The sequence below is a fragment of the Accipiter gentilis genome, chromosome Z (genome assembly GCF_929443795.1).
Source record: "Accipiter gentilis chromosome Z, bAccGen1.1, whole genome shotgun sequence".
In the NCBI taxonomy this organism is placed as follows: Eukaryota; Metazoa; Chordata; class Aves; order Accipitriformes; family Accipitridae; genus Astur; species Astur gentilis.
In genome coordinates, this window is record NC_064919.1 from 7,103,171 (window position 1) to 7,124,136 (window position 20,966).

At 36.8% G+C, this 20,966-nt stretch overlaps 1 protein-coding gene across 1 annotated transcript in view; it reads left to right on the forward strand.

Annotated features, from left to right (window-relative positions):
• The window catches only part of EDIL3 (EGF like repeats and discoidin domains 3), a 263,077-nt gene that overhangs the window by 111,120 nt on the left and 130,991 nt on the right, over positions 1-20,966 (forward strand). The window contains exon 4 of the mRNA XM_049796524.1: positions 17,488-17,616. Within this exon, the coding sequence (XP_049652481.1) occupies positions 17,488-17,616 (129 nt within the window). The remainder of the gene's footprint in view (positions 1-17,487; positions 17,617-20,966) is intronic.

Below are 20,966 nucleotides of genomic sequence, written 5' to 3' on the forward strand. Positions count from 1 at the left end.
GTCGTTGATTCTCAGAGAACTACAATTTGAGTTCAAATTAAAAACATCTGAGATTAATATTTACATAGCAATTATCCTTATACACTAACTATATTACATGTTTGCCTTAAAAATACTTAACTGATTAGGGGTATGAAATTGGATTTCAAAAAGGGTATCTATTCTTCCTGAAAATGATGCCTTAATGACCTGTTGATTGCAAGAAATTGAAATTGTAACTCCTTTGATGATTATCAAAAAAGAAAAACCAAAACAAACAGATGTCCCTAGCTTATTGAAATGAAACTTTCCAAAAAGCTCATGAGTTATTTAATCTGCTTACTCTCTCACCCTCAAAACCTCAAAGATTCTTCTAGTTTCGTCTCAAGGGCTTCAATTTACTGCCTGCTGTACAGCAGTGTCCAAAGTGTAGTTTTGTGACAGCATGCTCTCAGGCTGTCTTTTGGGGCACAGTAATTTTGCTGTGGTATGCAAAGCTATTCTGTTTCACGCATTTTGAAGAGGAAAAGCATCTTTCTGTATTATTGTAAGGGAAAGGATTTGCCATTCCCCCAGGGTCTGTAACAGAGATTTACTCTCTTGCTTAACTTGGTTTACACATTTGTAACAATTCTTTTTCTTTTTCTTCTTGAAAGTGCATATTTTATTTTTCAGTGCCTGAAGCTAACTTGTTAATTACTTTTCCATCTATTCCAAGCAAAATATAGACTAAGTCAGAACATTATATAAAGGTCATATTGAACCCTATTCTGATGGAAATAAGGCTTATGCAGTAAAAATAGCTCTAGATGCCAGGTGGCACTGAAGGCTATTACAGTAGGCTGTCACATTTAAAAGCTGGAAATCTTGCTTAGGTCAGGAATGGAAATTAATTAGTATTTTCAGCCTATCCCTTAGTGAATGTTTGTCCATATATCATAAAAATAACTCCGTTCGGCAAAATCACTCACTCCTTTTCAGGATTAGACAAAAAGGGTGCTAGGAGGTTGAGATTAGCCTGCAGTGCTGGCAAGTCTCTGAGAAACTCATACATGGGCGTTTTTCCATAATCTGCAAAGTTTTAGAGAGTGATATTTGTGATGAGTATACAACATTCATCCCAGCCTACAAATACGAGTGGAAGATCATATAGTGTGCCTTAACCTAGCTATTGCTTTGTGTCATGAACATTTTCTTTTGGTTGCTTATCATTTTCTCACCTGAACTTTGAGACAGAAGTTTGCCATGCCAGGTGTCTGCCTCAGGCTGAACTTGGCTCAAATCGTTTCACTATTTCTCATAATGAGGTTAAGGAAAAAGGGTGTTCTGCTGCCCATTTTGATTCTCAAAGCTGTTCTACTGAGAAACCTTTCTGTTCCGACACTTTGGAGCTGGGACATGCAATTTCACAGTGCGGTGTCAGGGGTTGCTTTTATTACTGCCGTGGAAAAGTCCACAGAGTCAGCCAAAGAGGTGGGCTTAGCTCACGCTCAATGAGTAGAGACAGCTCCTAACCTAACAGAGCTGAGAAGTCTGTTATAGGGAAACCAGCAGTGCATACTTCTGTCTGAAGGTAGGTGATATCAAGTCTGCCATATCAACTACCAATGCTTCTCTGTACAAGGCGAGTCATGAGCAGAATAGATGGAGATGTCATGCTGGAAGGGAAATACCACCTTTGTGTCTCATGCTCCAACAATGTCAGCACTGTCTTTTGGTACTAGGTCTGTATCAATGGCATAGCTTTACTTAGCTGCTTTTCTATCTGGAAGCAGTATTCCCCAAGAAGAGGCTTTGCAGGTGTCTACACCTTGCTTGGACAAAGATCAGAACTAGCAGTTAGACAGGGTCATGTGAATAAAATAGTCAAAGATTATTATTTGCTATTGATTGCTTCATCCTCTGAAGATGAAGCAAGAACAAACAAGGTGAAGAAGAACAAACTACCATTCTTACTGCTCCAGGAATCTCAGTGTACTCTGTTGCTCCTGGAGTTCTCTGTACTTCCAAGAAGTACAGCTGAAGCACAGGAGAAAATATGGCAAAAGGCTAACCACGACAGAGAACAGAAGACAAAATGCTCTCCTGTTAGAATGGACCAGTTTTCATCTGGGAAGTGATGGAAACTGAGATGAGAAATTGCACAGGGAGAAGGGAGTTGACATGCAAAGAAATAAGATTAATGAGTTGCACATGGGCACAGAGTGAGTGGGTCTGAATACATGCATACAAAAGGAAAGGCTGCAGTGGGATGATCTGTGTTGGTGTCCTGGTTTCGGCTAGGGTAAAGTTAATTTTCTTCCTAGTAGCTGGTATAGTGCTATGTTTTGGGTTTAGTATGAGAATAATGTTGATAACACGCTGGTGACTTCAGTTGTTGCCAGGTAGTGTATATACTAAGTCAGGGATTTTTCAACTTCTCATGCCCAGCCAGCAAGAAGGCTGGAGGGGCACAAGAATTTGGGAGGCGACACAGCCAGGACAGCTGACCCGAACTGGCCAACAGGGTATTCCATACCATGTGATGTCATGTCCAGTATATAAACTGGGGGGAAAGCTGACCAGGGTCCGCTGCTCAGGAACTGACTGGGCATCAGTCAGCAAGTAGTAAGCAATTGCGTTTTGCACTTGTTTTGTACATTCTAATTATTTTTTATTATTATTATCATTATTATTATTATTATTTTTATTTTATTATTACCATTATCGTTATTTTCTTCCTTTTCTGTCCTATTAAGCTGTGTTTATCTCAACCCACGTAATTTACTTTTTTTTCCCCCCAATTCTCTCCTTGATCCCACTGGGTGGGGTGTGTCATGGTTTAACCCCAGCCAGCAACTAAGCACCACGCAGCTGCTCCCTCACTTCCCCCACCCAGTGGGATGGGGGAGAGAATCGGGGAAAAAAAAAAGTTAAAGTCATGGGTTGAGATAAGAACAGTTTAATGAAACAGAAAGGGCAAAACAAATAATGATAATAATAACAATAATAAAATGACAATAATAATAAAAGGGTTGGAATATACAAAACAAGTGATGCACAATGCAATTTCTCACCATTCACTGACCAATGTCCAGTTAGTTCCTGAGCGGAGATTCCCCACCCACTACTCCCCCCAGTTTATATACTGGGCGTGATCTTACATGGAATACCCCGTTGGCCCGTTTGGGTCAGCTGTCCTGGCTGTGTTCCCTCCAAACTTCTTGTGCACCCCCAGCCCTTTTGCTGTCTGGGCATCAGAAGCTGAAAAATCCTTGACTTTAGACTAAACACTACTTGGCAACAACTGAGAACATCAGTGTGTTAGCAACGTTCTTCTCATGCTGAACTCAAAACATAGCACTGTACCATCTACTAGGAAGACAATTAACTCTATCCCAGCTGAAACCAGGACCGGGGAGAAGTGAGCGAGTGGCTGCATGGTTCTTAGTTGCTGGCTGGGGTTAAACCACGATAGTTGGGTTGGCTGCTCTTGGAAGAGTTTTTTCCTTCATGCAAGCCATTTATTTCTGATCCCTTCTTCAAACCTGCTCATGCTTTTTTGCTCTCTCCGTTATGCTTGTGCTACCAATTGTATAGCTACATGTGGAGCTGCATGAGGTCGCTTTTCCAGCTGAAAATAGCCTCTTCCCTAATGCAATTTTCCTGATAGAGTTAGTGTTCATTTGTTTCAGCTCCTTGATCTGACTTGCCATGTAGTGGCATGTGTGGTCTCAACAGGAGGGGAATTTGGTAGAAACATGTAGTGAAAACTAGAGTGAAAAAAAAAAAACCAAACAAAAACAAACCAACAGTCATCTTTGGTAAGATCTTGTAATTAAATTGGATTAGATTCCCATCCAGGCATTAGATACATGGAAAGGGGAGAAAAAATCAAATACTAATCAAAGCAAAACAAACAGGAGCATTGGTTGGTTGAAGATTTGGAAGTAGGTCAATAAGCCTGATGAAAATGACTCTCTTAAAAAAATAGCATACCAAAGAGGTTTATTTTTGTTTTAAACAGTCTTATGACCATCTTTCAAGCATTGGATTGACTGTGAAAACAAAAGAGTACTGAGGAAGAAATTTTACTCATTTTCTGCTTAGTGCAAGTGGTTTTTAGTTACTAAGGCTTTGTATTACACATTGATTCAGGAAGATGAAGTATTGAATAATGACCCATTTGAAGAATTACTTGTCCTATAGAAAGACAGTACATGATAGCAAAGTTAAGGACTATAAAGTAGGTGTGCTCTTAAGGATTCTAAATATATTTTGAATGGACAACGAACCAGACCCTTCCATGATAGACATAGCATAAGGTTTTAGTGGTGTCATATACATTATGAGTGCCAGTTCATGCATACATACAATTTTGAAATCCTCACTGTTGGCAGTTGTGCATTTGACACTAATTTGTGCCAAGACTGATTGGGCAGTAGTCTTCTTTTTGGATAGCAGTGCAGCAGCAGCATGGGTAGATGTCATCTCATCCCGATCTCCTCTTCAAGAATGAAGAGTCCACTCTAGGTCAGTCTTTGCAGCCAAAGTAAAGAAACACAAACCTGTAGAGAATGAGTCATCCCAGTAAGTTAGATATTTAAAACAAATAAATCAATTATTACTGTGTTTTTCTCTATTTACTACAGAAGGAGTGTAGATGGTTAATGTCAGTTTGGAAGAAATTCTGAATTTAAGTAAACCCCTTTTTCTGATTTCTACAGGAAGGACCCACAAGTGGATCTTGAATTTGTCTAGCCTAGTATCATGGTGTGTATGCACATATGAGCACGCACACGTTTATGATTTTTCTTCTGAGATTTTTAGGACCTCACTCTTTGTATAGCTGTTGATTTGTTATGTTTGTAATTTGTTTTTCTTCATATTCATTTATGGTATCTCCTTCCAGGATATACATTTAACACATTGAATGTTCTGTGCTTCAAAGATTTTGAGTTTACAATAAGCTACATCCCTCTATAACTGTACTGACACAAGTTTCTAAAGATCAGGCTGCAAATATTTATACTTACATAAAATAAATAAAAGTGGCTGTGATAAGGTTCCCTGAAACCTAATGATCTTTGAAGTGGAATTTTTACACTCTTGGTGCCGACTACCTCAACATAACATTTGCGGATTCTGAGCAAAGTTTAAAACAGAGCTGAGGTGGGTTGTTTTCTTCCATCTGGTCTTTCTTATTACGAATCTCTGTCTCAGCAGCTACTGATCTGATGCCCAGTTCCCATCCAGATGACTTTCTTCCTGCATTGCACTGTGTCTGCTGTTCTTCTGCCTACTACTAATCTCCCCCAAACCCCTACCAAGTAAAAAAGCCCTGCTCTCCCAAACGATCTTGGCTCTGGCTTCAGTCAGTACTATTGGCCAGTAAGGGATCGGCTAGCTGGACTCTCTGAGTAGATGTATCACTGTGGTGTTGAGAAGATCTTTAAATCTATCCTAGCTTGAACAGGGAAAAAAATGTTGAAGGAAGAGTTGGCATTTGTATTTTAATAAACAGTCACAGGTTTCCTGCCATTAACATTGATGAAGACTAAACAGCCCTCTTTAAAATGTATCATTGAAGCAACATTACAGGTGAAATCCAGATGTAGTTCTCACCATAAAGAGAACATAAATTGCTTTAGGGGCATGGAATTATCAAGCAAAGGCTTAACCAAGTTCACTCAGACAGGGATGTGGGGATTTCTGCACATATGCAGCAACTACTTGGACCATTTGTTGCAATAACAAATACTACCACTTCATTCATATCTACTAATTCTCGTTGTTGTTCTCATAGATTGACTTTCCATATGCTAATAACCATTTGCCAGAGCCAAGACCTCCGTTTTTCTTTTGTCTTAGAAATTGAATAGATTCCTTTTTACTGTATATTCTCTTGAAGCCTTTACTACTGCAATTAAAATGCATTTCATTTTTTCTCACTGTAAGTCTTTTAGATAAACAGTATATTACCTCAGACCATGAATATCCATTACCAGGCTTAAAGAAAGAAAGAATGACATGCAGTATTCAGCTATCTTCTGCTGTATTGTTTAATCTTATCTATACAATTACAGCATTTCAAAATACTATTTTGGAAACAACTATTTTTTTCTCTTTTTTTTGTGCTTATATGAAAGTGTTGACTTCAGTAGTACTCTTTATGAGTAAATACTAGGTGACTTGAAAATTGTGGCAAAATTACTTACATAAGATCTACAGTACTGTAAAGTAATAAACTGCCACATGAAAATTATCAGTATGATTGGAGATAAGTAGAAGAGCAGAAGCTTTCACAGTCCAGTCCAGAAGTGTATATTCATTATTTGTTCAAGACACAACTTCCACTGGCTGCCATGGGAGTTGTGGTTGTATGACAACTGTTCACTGTTCTGATAAAAATAACAATTATGAAAATGCAACATGCTCCCATGAATGTCTAGTTGTCTATTACTAAAAAAATGTTAAAATTAATCGTACCTTTATATACTTTAGAAGTTACTTGAATTGTGTCAAATAAGCTGAGAAAAGACTTGGAATTTATGAAGTTTTATTGAAATGGCTAGCTACAATGAAGAAGCTGTAGCTGAAGACCAAAAAGGTCTGGATATAGATTTATATATTCAATTTGCCTGCAGTACTGTATTTTAACGTTTACTCGCAAAACATGAATTACCACCCTACAGCAATATTACAAGTCTCTGTTACAACTAATATGAATTTCACTAGTTTCAAGCTTTCTACAGTACTTTGTCCTGTTAAAAAACTGCAGAACAGTATTTATTAATATACACTAAGGGAAAGGGTGACAATATTTCAATATCTGATCCTTAATCTTTCCATATTGACCTGGAATTTCTCAACTTTCTTTTTTTAATCCACCCTCCTAGATGAGAAAACCATTCCAATAATTCTCTATTCAAAAGAGTAATACTGGGCATTTTTTGAAACAAAATACAAATCAATGATCCCCTCAGGTCAGCTTTCTGCTTTAGCCTCCCTTGAGCAGGGGCAAGGACAGAAGGTATAATGTAATGTATTTGTCATTAAGTCTCGTTTCTATCTAAAGTTTTGGTAGCAGACCACAGGCAATTTCTTGCAACTTCTTAAGAAATTCCAAATCAAGAATTTGCTTCAAGCCGTGTAAATCATGTAGCAAGGGATATCCTTGATGAAAGTATACACTACATTAGTAAAGCAGTGGGTTTGTTTTCATAGCATATCCTATTGGTCTTATTCCTTGTCATTCAGAACCTAACGGCAGCATCCACATTTTTCAGCCAGATGACCTTCTCGGTGTCTGACTCCATTCCATCAACAGATGAGTAATATTATGGATTCCCTTTCAGGAACCATATCCAGGTACCAATTAGACTGGGTTGGAAAGAGTATATTAACATGCACTCAGGTCATCTATCCTGAGCTGACGGAAAGTTAATTAGTTCATGCCCTCATCTCTTGAAGTCACTTGGTTGAATATGGCCACCATTATGTCTGTGCACAGATCTGTGAATCTTGCAAACCAGAGGAAAGTTGGATGTGTCTGACGCGTTACCCATGCTACAGCTGAGGGCAGACACCTGAAAAGAGTGTGCAGCTCCAGAGGGAGTCTGCCATGCCCTTCCCTAAAGGAATATATGTGTGACCTCAGGAGCACTACAGCTTATGCCCTAGCCCTTGCATAAGGCTCTGCTGAAGGCAAAGTTTACTAGTGCAGAGAACTGTACTTGAGCGACAATAATGACAACAGCATTGTCTGTAATAACACAAAAAGGAATTTCAAGTTAAAGCATTTTTTATCAGAAAAGACTAATCACCAGTATTGCTGTGCAGGAATTATTTCCATTACCCACCAAAATAGGTCAGTATTTTCATCCATGTACAACTAACTGCATGTGAGTCACATTAATGAAGAGCAATTAATTCGTATTTGTGCTGTGGATGTAGCTGGTGCAAAGGAAGCAGATATCCAGTGATTCTACTGTGTATCTTAAAAACTGAAGGCACATAAGTGCAAACATGGGTTGTGATTTTAAACTGGGATGGATATGCAGTGTGTGGTTTTCTGAGTTGGCAAAAGACCAATATGAAGCAAGAATGGGGTATGAGGAGAAAAGGGAACACTAAGAGGGGAGTAAGAGTTGGAGAATAGTGGCAGGATCTGGAATTCAAAAGGATTTAGGGTAGGGTACATGAAATTGGAAGGGTTTGATGGAGCTGGAAAAAGATGCAAAGAGGAAAGGATATATTTCCTCTGTCCTACATCCTAAGGAAAATAAATGACTGGAGTGTAAGTCTTATCTATTTCCCTTGGTTTCTGCTGTGGACAACTTTATGCCTTTTTGGGCTATATATATTTCACATTTAGTAGTTCTCTTTCATCACTTTTTAATAATATTTTATGTCCTAAGGATAACCACCCTCTGAGATTTGCTTCTGCTGTTTCTATGTCATTAATGTGACACTAGTAATTAGGACCTGACTCATACAAATATGAATAGCATAAGTTTAGACTGTTGCATTTTTTAGTTCCCACTGGAATGCTCAGCAAGAGGACTAACTGGATTTTAATCTATTTGCTGTTATAATTAAGGTTCACATAATCTTTTCAGGTTTTTTCCACTTTCCAGATATTAATGGAACATGGCAAAAAAAGGATGAGAGGTCCTGATCACTGGCATTTTAAAGTGCAGTGAAACAATGAAAACTGACATCTTCATATATGACGACAAGAATTATGATGACAAGAATAGCACTGTTGCACAGAAATCCCAACTGGCAGTGAGGTTCTGCGTTAGGTACCAAAATATGTATAGTTAGTTTCCTTATTGCTGGGTATATTTTGCTTAAGCAACAGACCAGTGCGGTAAATATGGAGTTGGATTTGTTTCAACTATATAGAGAATAAATTTTGAGAGTTTATTTTCATGCAGAACCTGTAGATATTAGTGTTGTCAGAACTGCACTTTTGACCTGAATCTTTCAAACATCCCAATATATCAGAATTCTCTGAATATTTTAGCATACAAAATTCTTCAAGTCTTTGCAGTCCTCCAGCAAAATTTTTACAAAATACAAAATTCTCTGTGTTTGCAGAGGTTTTTCTGTTTGATGTGAACCAGAATCAGCTGAAAAAGATTTAGAAAATATTTCTAATGTAAGTTGGAAAATTAATCTGGATTTAACAACGATGCAGAGTAAAACACAAAAAATTGAGTGTAGCAACCAGGCCCCCACACTCACGTCAGCAAGACTAGGAGAAGTCAGTGGCAGAAATAGTATCATCTAGGAAAAAAATAATGATGATGCTGCCTCAGCATAAAGTTAGAGGAAGAGAAGGAAAAGGCTCTGAGCCTGGATTTTCTATAAAAAAATCAGGTATTCTTTGGGAAGATAAAACCATCCTGTGAAAGGTCATGCAGAGATGCAGAACAGGTCTCACATTAATTTGCTACAGTGAGTTTATCAGATAACTAGTGGGGGAAAAATACTGTGGGCTTTATTCAGAAACACATTTGTAGGTGACAAAGAGGTGTAAAGAGCTGAAAAACAGCAATGAAAATGAGGAAAGAAAGTTCTCAGGCTTGGAAGCTGAGGAGTATGAGGACAAATAATGAGAGATAACTTGGGAAAAATGTCTTCTAGTGCATTGAACACTTCCTTCAGCTTTTGGAGTATTTTCAGGTCTCACCCTGTGTAGTATCACTACATTGCGTACTACACTGACCATGTCTCAAATTTCACTATAATCTGTCATTCTCAGTTGATGGAGGGGTTAGGTGAGAAGCTTAAGACTTATTTATCAAGAAAAAGTGCAGTATAGCCATCAAGTTTAAATAGCATCTTGTCAGAAAATATTCTAGTTATTTAGTTAAAAAGAGGTTGGGAGGTGGCTGGGCAATCAATTTAAATTTCTTCTCTGTAATAGAAATCCACAGAATAGAATTAGAGGGAAGTGTGCAGAAATGACCTAAAGCATTTTGCACTCAAGGGTGAACCTTAGCTTTTGCTGCATCCAGATGGAGACACCTTGATCATTATAATCAGCACGCTCCATTTGCTGCATTAAAAACAAGATAAATATTTAATCACAGTGCAATTAAGTCTGGATCAGTGCCATTAGTTTATAATGAATATATAGTTAGATAGATTCTAATACAGTACTAATTCACTTATGAACCAGGCTGAACAGATTTATTTTTTTTTAAAGCCGATATTTTGAGAATGTTAATGAGATGAAGGTGTATTTAATTGCTAATTATTTTTACAATTTTCATGCATAAACTGGAATAACATATAGCAATCAGTTAATATTATCAATACTCCACATAAACTGTGAATGATGTTCTGCAATGCCTATTCTTTTCAGGTTAAAATAACCAAATAAATAGCAAGCTGTAGTTACAATAAATATTTGTTGATACAAGACTCATTTGTATCCAAACAGCAAAATAGAATCAACAGTGGCAAATTCCAAAAGGAAATCATATGAAATATATTGATCTGTAGGAGCTATTGTGGTTTGATGTTTGGGTTTTCTTTCTGTCTGCTTTACAAATATTCAAGTATGCTGGGCAAGCAAGAATTTCTTATCACATTTTGGAAGACTTGAAGGTTGAGGTAGTTGAAAATACATCACATTCAATTTTCTTGGGTTTTAGTTAAACTGAGGGACTCCTTTATTTTCTTTGAGCCATGTCATGATGGACCAGTATAATGGGAGCTGGGCCCTAAAATGTTTAGATGTTTATGTAAATTTTGAACCCAGAATGACTTTTAAGGGTAAAAAAAAAAATATTTATGAATGAGAAAGAGCAAGTACTAGACTACAACGTATTCATTCATTACTGAAGACACTTCATACTTAAGTGGCAGAACGAGCATGTCGACTAGAAGAAACTGTTTTCATGATTACAGCCCCTTCTGGAGGAAGGTCAACAGCACATCAGCCGGAAACACTCTCTTCAAATGTCCTCAAAACCGTGCCCTGCAAAGCAGGCAGCTGACATGTAGCTGTAGATTCAAGTGGTGAACAAACATGCTGTTCTTCAGACCCAGCTATGTCAAGAGTGTTCTTGGGAAAAGGTAGTTTTCTTCTAAATAAAGGTGAAATCTACAAAACGCTTGAGCAGAAGCTCAGTCTTAACCATGAAGGTGGTGCACCGGCTCAAAGGACATGTACTAGTGAGACCTAACTCCCTACGCTGCGTTGCTGGAATGGGTATGTCATACTTGTGTGCTTCAACCTATAGATAGACTGTGACACAAGTATGTTTTTTAGTACAATTTAATGATCCCCAGAACTCAGCAAATGCAGGATCATTTCTGTCAAGTTCTTAAAATGGTCTCTGAAGTATCATGACTCCCACACAGACACACAGCTGGGGGCATTCAAAACCAGCCTCTGTGTCAGGTAGCCTTGCACAATCATATTAAATTAACAGGCATAATAGTAAATGTGAGTAAGATCAGAGACCCTCAAAAGCTTTTGTTACATTCCTGCCCTTTTTGTGCAATAAAGCAGTTCTCTGTCAGAACCTGTAGGGACATTCCTGCTGGATTTGAATGTTCATTTGTGTGTCTCTGTGGAAGATGGTCTCTTTTGAATAGAATTATGTCACATTTTGGATTTGTGTCCACTGAACTCTGAAATCTATAAGCTCACATTTGAAGTGGCACACCTTTCAAAAATCTATTTAAGTGATTATTTAAAAGGATGCTAAGGAAAGAAAAAGGTCATTATACTACTGAAAAAGAGGTGGTCTCCATTTGTGCATATATAGGCGGTATAAACATAATTTTTAACTCTATGGAGAAAACATGCATATTAGTTAGAAAAGAATGTCAAATATAAAGATTCAGAGATTAAGCTCATCTCAAATATTTGTAAGATACCTAATGCAGATCTCTAATTATTCCCACTGCAGGATTCTTCAGCTTTCTTGTCAGGTTGCAGGAACTGATGAGCAGCAGGGATAGGGTCTTGGATTACCTGGACACTGAGCCTAATTCAGTGTGATAATCCTTCTTCATCATGGGAAGCTCATGCCATTCTGATAGTTCTAGCAGCAAGGAGATTAATTCTTCTCTTCCCATAAAGATGAAAGCAGTCATACGTGCCAGTGGCTTCTTTTACACATATTCATTTCAAAATATAAGAGCTCCTGCTAAGTGAGCTCTGTCACAGCTTATTTTGAAGACTTCGCTTTGGCAGAGGAAGCATCTAAAGTATTATGTATTATCAAAACATAGGTAGGGGAAGACTTCAAACTACTGATGTTGAAACTGTGTGAGAGATCGCTGATGAAGATTTCATTTTACCAGAGGGGGGGAGGGGAAAATGTTTGACTGACATTCATGTAGAGCCAAGATGGACTTAAGAAAAGCTAGTGGTATGAAAGCAAGCAGCTAGAGAGTATTTTTATTTTACAGTGAAATGTAAAATCATTTGATAACTTTTCTTGGTTTGATGATAACGCCAGTATTTGTTTTTATGGGATTTGGAGCTTAGTGTATCATCAGAGTAACATTATCTATTAGTCCTACTTCACTAATACTCCACAAAATACATGAAGCAATTAGCTTTGTAGCTAACAGTATCTTCATCTTGATGTATATCAAGGTCAATATCTAATTTGGCATTTTTCCTTGAAGTTGCATTATTTCTACATGAAGAGAAGATGGATAGAAAGATAACATCAAAAGCGTTAACATTTGTATTGCACTGCCTTTAATTTTACTTCTCTAAAATGTGATTATTTAGCGTATGTCACTCCATTGGAATATATTTGTCTTTTTTTTTTTCACTTTTCGTTTTTCATATTCCTCATTTGATCTTGTCTTAGTAAGAAATCACAGGGTTTGATTTTTGATCATCTTCTTGTTTTAGCACAGCAGCAAGCACACTTTTGAGTATGGAGAATCAGACTTTAAGGAAGATGCAACTGATATAGAGTTCTTGTTTAACTACATCACCTCTAACTGCCTGTACAAAATACATATTTTGTATTGTCTTTCCCACCAAGGCAGCAGCAGATTTTATATTTGGCAAAAAAAGCTTATGGTATTTGGTGGAAGCATACGAAATGGCTTGTTTTACAGATGACTATCACTGAATTGGGGAGTGTTAAGGGAAAGAGTCATTGAGGGGACATTGTTTGTTTATTCTTCCCATTACGGATGCTATTTCAACTATTTTCTGATTTCTTACATTTTGCTAAGCTAATGCTACACAGCTCCACTGTTAGCCATTGTACTTCAAAGTTGGCCTTTGTCATATTTTTAAGTCCTAGGTAAAGATTTATCAAAAAAAAAATCTGGCAAAGCATCTGTAGACTTCTTGATAATGCACTTCAATGCATTGTACAAAATGTGTTCTGCTGAGCATCTGCACAGCTGCCCTTTCAGACAGGCTCTGTGTCTGTCCCTGATGAAGTTTGCACTTGCTTGTGTACAGCTCTTAAATTCTAATGCATCCTGGACACTTAGAGGGGACAGTAATTAGTGTCATACCTCACACATACAGATACAAACCTAGGCTGATGAAAAGCCTTGATAGAGACTAGAGTTAGTCTGTCACCAGAGTAATTCTACCACCCTCTTGTCAGGAAGGACAATGTGTGGGCATCAGGTCAACAGCATCAGCCCTTTTCCTCTTCAGATCCCTTCCTATTTCACTGTGTAGCTTGCTCGTGTAGATGCAGCCAGTCTGCAGTAAAACTAAATAATTGAAATTAGAACAATCAGAATTTTAGGTAATTACATTGACATACACATATTTAGATATGCTTCACAGTTGTCAACATTTCTAGGCTTTTTTGTTTGTTTATCCATTTGGTTTTTTTCTTAGAAATGGAAGACCATGCAAAAAAAAGAAGCTCAAAATAAGACTAGGTATTTTTAAAAATATATTTCCTCCAGACTACCAGGGAGAAAATATAGAAAGGTATTTGGCTTTCTATTACTTCAAAAGAATTTGAATATCCTACAAGGCAAATGAAGAAACAGTTTTCCTAAATCAGCTAATTCACTCTTTGTATATGTTATCATTGTCAAAAATTACATTCTTATTGGTGAAATTATGTTCTCCTTGTTTTCCTAGCCTTTCTTCCTATAGACAAACTAATGTTTTCTCTCAAATATGTAATTAGCACTATTGCATTATACAAGATTTTATTTGTTGACTGTGCTTGTCAAAGAAAACAGATAACATGGTTCTGCCTTGAACCCCTTTGCAACTCTACTGAGGATGCATTTGTTTGATTTCTCCATCTATAAAATCTCAGAGATTTTAGTAAGAGCATCTAAAAAAATTCAAAACCTGCTATGCTTTAAGTTACTTTCAATATTTTTTCAAAAACAGTATGGGATTTCAGTTGAATAACAGGATGATATATTTCGGACTATACTTACTATGTTGGCTAATACCACTGGTGCTGCACAAAGAAGGACTCAAAAGAGCAGCAAAGTGAATAGATCTATTATTCTGAGTGCACAATTAATCTTGTTGACATTATTTTATATGAACATGGATAAAAATGCCTGGAAAGCATACCATTGAATTCCACTGCTCATTAATATTGATCAAATGTTGTTGTTCTCTTTGTGTTGGAAGCCACTTAAAGATTACCTGCAAAAGTATTACAGTGCTATTGATTTAAAAAAACAAATCCCTGATGTCCACTGTATTTTGAAAATTAGTTGACAAGTTTGTTTTTTTATTTTTTTTGGTAAAGAAGGATGTTTTTGAACTTGCTGCTATAGATCGGAGTAACTGAGAATATTAATCAGATTGTTGGGGAATTAATTATCCAGCATTCAATACAATGTTATTTAAAAGCCTATACATCCCTATGGAAGTTAGCTGGGACCTCTCATGATCTAGCAGCAGTGCCTAGATTTTTACGTACCATTTTTGATGCTTAAATGGAATGATGGCAGGATTAGGACCCAGATCCTACAAGACACTCAAACCTGCATAACTTGCATCAGGCATCCTGTACACCCAATGGAAAAAAAGAAACATATGCTTGAAGATTCATGCAATTTAAATATCCTGAAGATGTGTGAACTCAGAGTATGGTCCTCTGGAGAATTAGGAGAAATAAGTTTTTTTAGAGTTTCAATCATTCATTGTTTTAGAACACAGATGAGTCTAACCCATGTCCTTCTGAGGCAATGATTGTTAACTAGTGAAAATTAGATGATTGTTGTTTACTAGTTTCAGTGCATTTAATTAGGATGTTTCATTGCTTTCAAAATAATTTTTGAACTACCAGTTTCTATTAACAAAAAAAAAAAAAAAAAACAAAAAACAAAAACAAAGCAAAATTACTCAACACTTAGATTGAAAATACTGCTATTATATGTCTATGACCAAATAACAACTATAATCAGGCAAAAAAAGTGTTCATATTGTTGGTGTGGGGTTTTTTTCAGTATGAAGGCATCATAGAAGACTAAGATTCATTAGATATACTGGTGTGCACCAGTATATTATTTACTACTGTGCACCTCAAATGACCTTTTAAGTCTTTGTACTTCGGACTTATCTGAGAAAGTGCAAAAATCTAAAGAAAATTAATGAAAGTATGCTGAACATGTGCTTAACAAGCCATATGGAGAAAGCAGCAAGCAAAATGAGAAAGTAATTATTAAAAGATTTATTGTTCTTCAAAGATTAGAGATCCACATGCATAGAAGTAATTAACATATGAGGCTACCTGCAGATACTCCCCAAACTGAAGCACTCTGATAGAGTCTTGGAAGAAAAATACACAGCTCGTATTCATTGGGAGACTAAAAGTGCAAATTATTAAACATGTTTCTTCCCAAAATATTACAGAGGAGAAATAACAGGAACAGAAGCTGTAATACTTGAAAGCCATGAGTCTTCCTAGACCTGTTAAAGGAGTGATATATGTTGTCTGGAATTAGGAATGTAGTGTACCATTAGGTTTAAAGTGTAATGCAGAATGTGGATAGGGAAAGGCAAAAAAGGCAACAGCTATCTCTTCCTCTCCATCTTCATGATTTTTGCCCTTTTTTTACTACTAATTGCATTTAGAATAAGCTGCTGTATATTCATGTCTTTTATTTATTGGCTTCAGTGAGACATACCCCCTGTTTCATGATACACACAAGCATAACTTCTGCAGGATTGTGTCCTGGAATAGGCTGATGACGTAAATCGTAATAGAAATGTGTCCATGGATAGTTTCTCAAATTGCTATAACCACCTGGGCAATTATAACTGGGGAATGTGTTCTGATATCTTTGTCATCCTGTTAACTTTTATCTTTTGCAAATTAATATTTTCACTAATGTGACATTCTGAATGAATGGTGTTGCTGTGAACATCTGTCCAACCTTGGGTTTGTAATTGAAAATATAAACAAATAGGCAGACCCTCAGAAACATTAAACTTATAGCTCTTTTAAGTTTAAATCACTCAATTCCCAGTGCTGATTGTCTGTAAATTACGTTGCAGAAAGACGTTCTTTTCTGTTTTGCTGGGTTTTTTTTCTAAATGCAATTTTAAGTGGGTGAATAATTATGACACTGCATTTCAATAAGTGAAGATTGACACTTTTCTGTGTACATGGCAAACGTTGCAAATAACATACTATATATTGAATTCATATGTCTTGTCACACACAAATTTGCACATGAGGCCTTCTAATCAGTGATTACCACTAGTTCTTTAAAGTGAGACTGGAAAAAAAAATCACCAAAATGCTAAAGTGTTTTCTCCTAGTAGGAGGTATATTACAGATAGTATTAGCAAGACAATAAGATGTAAAAATCTTTTAACATGTGCCATTAAATGAATAAACTTCAGATCTCAGTTCAAAAGATGCTATTATTTAAAGGTATGTGTAGTCATTCATTGCAAACCTAACAAATTAGATCTCACTGCTGAAATTTTAGGTATCCTAGCATGTGGTTAGTGGGAAAAAAATAATTCAGTCAGAAGACCTTTTTGAAATCAGCTTGAAGTGGGTATGCTAAAAAGGCACTTAATGGAAGAAGAATAGTTGGTTTAGTAGCTGCTAACAGCTGGCCCATATAGTCACATATGCAGAAAGTCACCCAAAGCCGTAGCAAAGATCTCAAACTACCAACTTGACATGTAGTGATTATTTAGGGATATTGTACATGTCACTCCATACATGATAGGCACGTTTGATTAATACATATTTCCTCAGTGGTATAAAAGTTAGAATGCCTGTTATCTTTAATGGGAGAGCAAGATTTAGCTTCTCTGTCTCCTGTCTTCTCTTACATTAAAAAATAATGTTGTGATTAATGAGTACTGACATGCTTCATATTTTTTCTTGTTCATAAAAATCTGTGCTGGCAAGTTTTCTGAACTATGTGAAGGATATATTTTAGTGGGTTACTGGAATATGAAGGTCTACATAAGGGATTTTATTTCTTTAATGAACACATATATGACTGAAATTATCATGTTTGTTACAATGTATGTATATATACTTCTTTTTTTCCCCCCTCTCTCAGGACCCTGCCTTCCTAATCCATGTCATAATGGTGGGATATGTGAAATTAGTGAAGCGTACCGAGGCGACACATTCATAGGATATGTTTGTAAATGTCCAGAGGGATTTAATGGGATTCACTGCCAGCACAGTAAGTTCCACATGGTAACTTTTATTGTATTTATAGATAGGAGCCTTTTTATTGCTTGCAATGTTGAGGATTAATATCACATCTGGTTTTCTGAAGTGTATCAGCTTTTGGCCTTTATATTATGAGCAAGCTAATAGTACTGAATACTACTGCTACTACCTTCAGAAAATGACCTTACTTCCAACTCACTGGACACAACAGTGCATAATTTGCTACGCATATTCTAGAGCATGGTAAGGAAAGGTAACCACATTTAGCATGGTTTTCATGGAAAAGCTTACTTGAAATAGTAGGGATCTTGGAATTGTTTGTGGGTTTGTTTTGATTAATGCTAGACAAAAGTGGAAAGAATAACTGAAAATAAATTTGTTAATAAATACATCATCTAGATCTTTCTTTACCTACACATTTATCAATTATGAAGAAATGTTGTGAAACACGGTACTTAAATTCAAGGGTAGAACTTCCAGACTTAAACTGGATGTAGATTTAATCCTGTTTAAAATACAATATCTGGACTTCTTTCTAACCATTATCATATATTTGGAGAGTTTTACCTGGTTTCAGGTCAGACTGGGAACAGCAGGTCAGTATCGTAGTCTTAATGTTTGTAGTTACAGAACTGACAGGTAGCCATATAGAAAAAAAAAATAATCTTGAGATTTCAATAATACCTCATGGGGGGATTATATAGTAAGAGCTATACTTCACCAATCAAAAATTTTAAGAAGTAAATAGATATTTCAATTTTTGTGCTCATACTGAAAATTATAGGTCCATGTTTGTCCAATTAATGTCATTAGAAGTTCTGTGTGATCAAAACCAATTAGTAAGAGCTATGCATGTTCATCTGCAAATGACTGATCAGCTCATGTTCTAACATATAAACATGATCTGCATTATCTCTTTGTCACTTAAATAGAAGCTACTTTTTTTCATATGTAAAAGCCATTTAGAACAAGTGCTTGCCCAAGGAGAAACTCATGCCAAACTTGTGCTTTCTTTTGTGTAATAAAGCACAGCGTGGTTCTTAAATCTTATGTTATTGATGCATTTGGAAGCCAAATGTTACTCAGTTAGAAGGTTAAAAACTCAAACAAACAGTCAAGAATCCAGTTCCCTTTGCACATGAAAGATAAATCCACTCATTCAAACCAGAGTGAATAAGCACTCAATCCAGTCTACCTTAATTAAGTGCTCCATTTAGATACTTGTCTATAATTTGAAGTGTCGGGAACCAATATAGCCCAGCTCAGATAACTACTTAAGTTCATTATGTCCCTTATATACTCAATGGAAAGTGTCTCCAAAGACCTGAATATGGATATTCAATTTCATTAACTTTGGCCACACTCTCTCTCAATTACATAGGTAACGTAGGCAGTCCCACTAACTTAATCTAGTTAAATTATGTGTCTACCTCTTCCACTGGGAACATGGAAATGTTGGATATTGTGCATTCCTTTGGAATCTGTTCCATCTAGCCCTGATTCTGGGGACAGCCATCTAGTGGACCTGAATGCCAGCAACAGTCGTACTGACCTTCTTTTGTTTTAATCGTCATATCATTAGAGCACTCAGTCAAGACGAGGGACTGAGTTCATTGCGTGATCGTGATGGCAAAGGATAGACATTGCCAGCCTTTAAACCACATAACCAGGAGTTCAAGAGTCTCAAGACCAGGACAGCAGGCAAGATTATGTCTAGCTGTAACTCAAGAGTTATACCAGCTTAAAGATTGTACCTGGGCTAAATTATGAGTGTAGTACCTTGTGGTTCCCGACCCTGTTCCTTGTACTTGCATGCATTTTACATGAGTCTGCCACCTGAGAAGTGAAGCAAACGTTGTTGGAGAGTGGGAAGACAGGAAGCTGTACCTTCCTCCCCGTGACGGCTGTAAGTGAGGGTACAGGCAGACCACTTCTGTGTGCCACTGATGTCCAGTCATATGGAGGAGCTCATGTGAAAACAGCCTCATGTGGACTAACGTTCTCAGGCACACTCCATTATGGACCAGTCACTTAGTGAACATGTGATGCACAATGTTTCTCCTTCCATTAAATGTCAGAGGTGACCTTTGTTAAGGATGAAATGAAGTGAATAACGCCACAAATTTTCATCCAGCAAAATGCACACTTAGTATGTGCTGTCTGCAAAATATAATTTCTTGTTACCTAATGAATGAAGAAAACATACAGTAGTACATTATGGAGCGATTCATCGTAGTTGTTTGCTGGGTCCCCAGTAAACTTTTTAAAATATTCAGGTATGTAACAGTTAGCTAATGATCCTGATAATCAGCAAAGGGTATTTATATCAACTTCAGAATAAAGTAGAGCTCTCACACGGGTGATTCAGATTCACTGTGGGGAGACTAGAACCCGAAAAGGAAGCCAAAGTGATTTAAAATAAGACAAGCTTTAAGTGAACAGTTACTCTTTGGGGGAGACTGAAATTCAGCCCCTTCCAGATTATCTGGTTTAAGATGTGATGATAAATCATACACAATATACAGGTGTTCAGAGGGTCTGCCATGAGAAGCAGCAGAGGACGTCTCTGCAATCAGGAAGAAGTATGGGACTTCCAGTGGTGGACTTAATATAATTCTTTCATATGATATCCCTTTAGCTCAATTCACAAAATTCCTTTGATACAAATTGATAAAGTTTATTAATTCAATTCTGAGCTCACTGTAAAGCAAGTAAGAAATCTGTCCAAGTAGTTACATCATAAAAAGTTAAATTACCTCATTGCAAGACATGTATCTTCATCTAACCTGTTAAGATTTCAAAAAACCACATTATACTTCTCTTGTACAAGGTTTTTTATCTTGGATTTCTTTCATGTCTAATATTCTGTTGCTAAATCAATTAAGCTAGGTGATTGATTTTGCAGTCAAGATACACTCCCAAAGCTGGTATTCTGTCACTCGCATCAACAAACATCCTGTCAATATTTCTGAGATTCCTTGACCTTTTACCCATGTAAATAACTAATATGTAAATTATAAGAGAGATCATTAGCAATGTATATTCTAGATTTATTGTAAAACTGATATTAGTTGTCAGTGGTTGTCTGAAAAATTGTGATTCCCCAGTGGCAAAAAGGAAACAAAAGTTTCCCATTTCAGGGCTCATAAATGAACCAATGTTTGGATAGGAAAGTCTACCTCAGGTAGAAACCTGGGCAGATTTTTGTGGTGATACCCATGAACAATATGTTCTTTAAATATTCCTTCGTTATTTAAGAGACATTTACTTACCTGCTTGGTATGAAGGTTATTCCCAAACCCTGTCCAGATTGCAATTTGTTATGCTGTTAATGTATGGCAATTTGGCTTTCAACTGTGC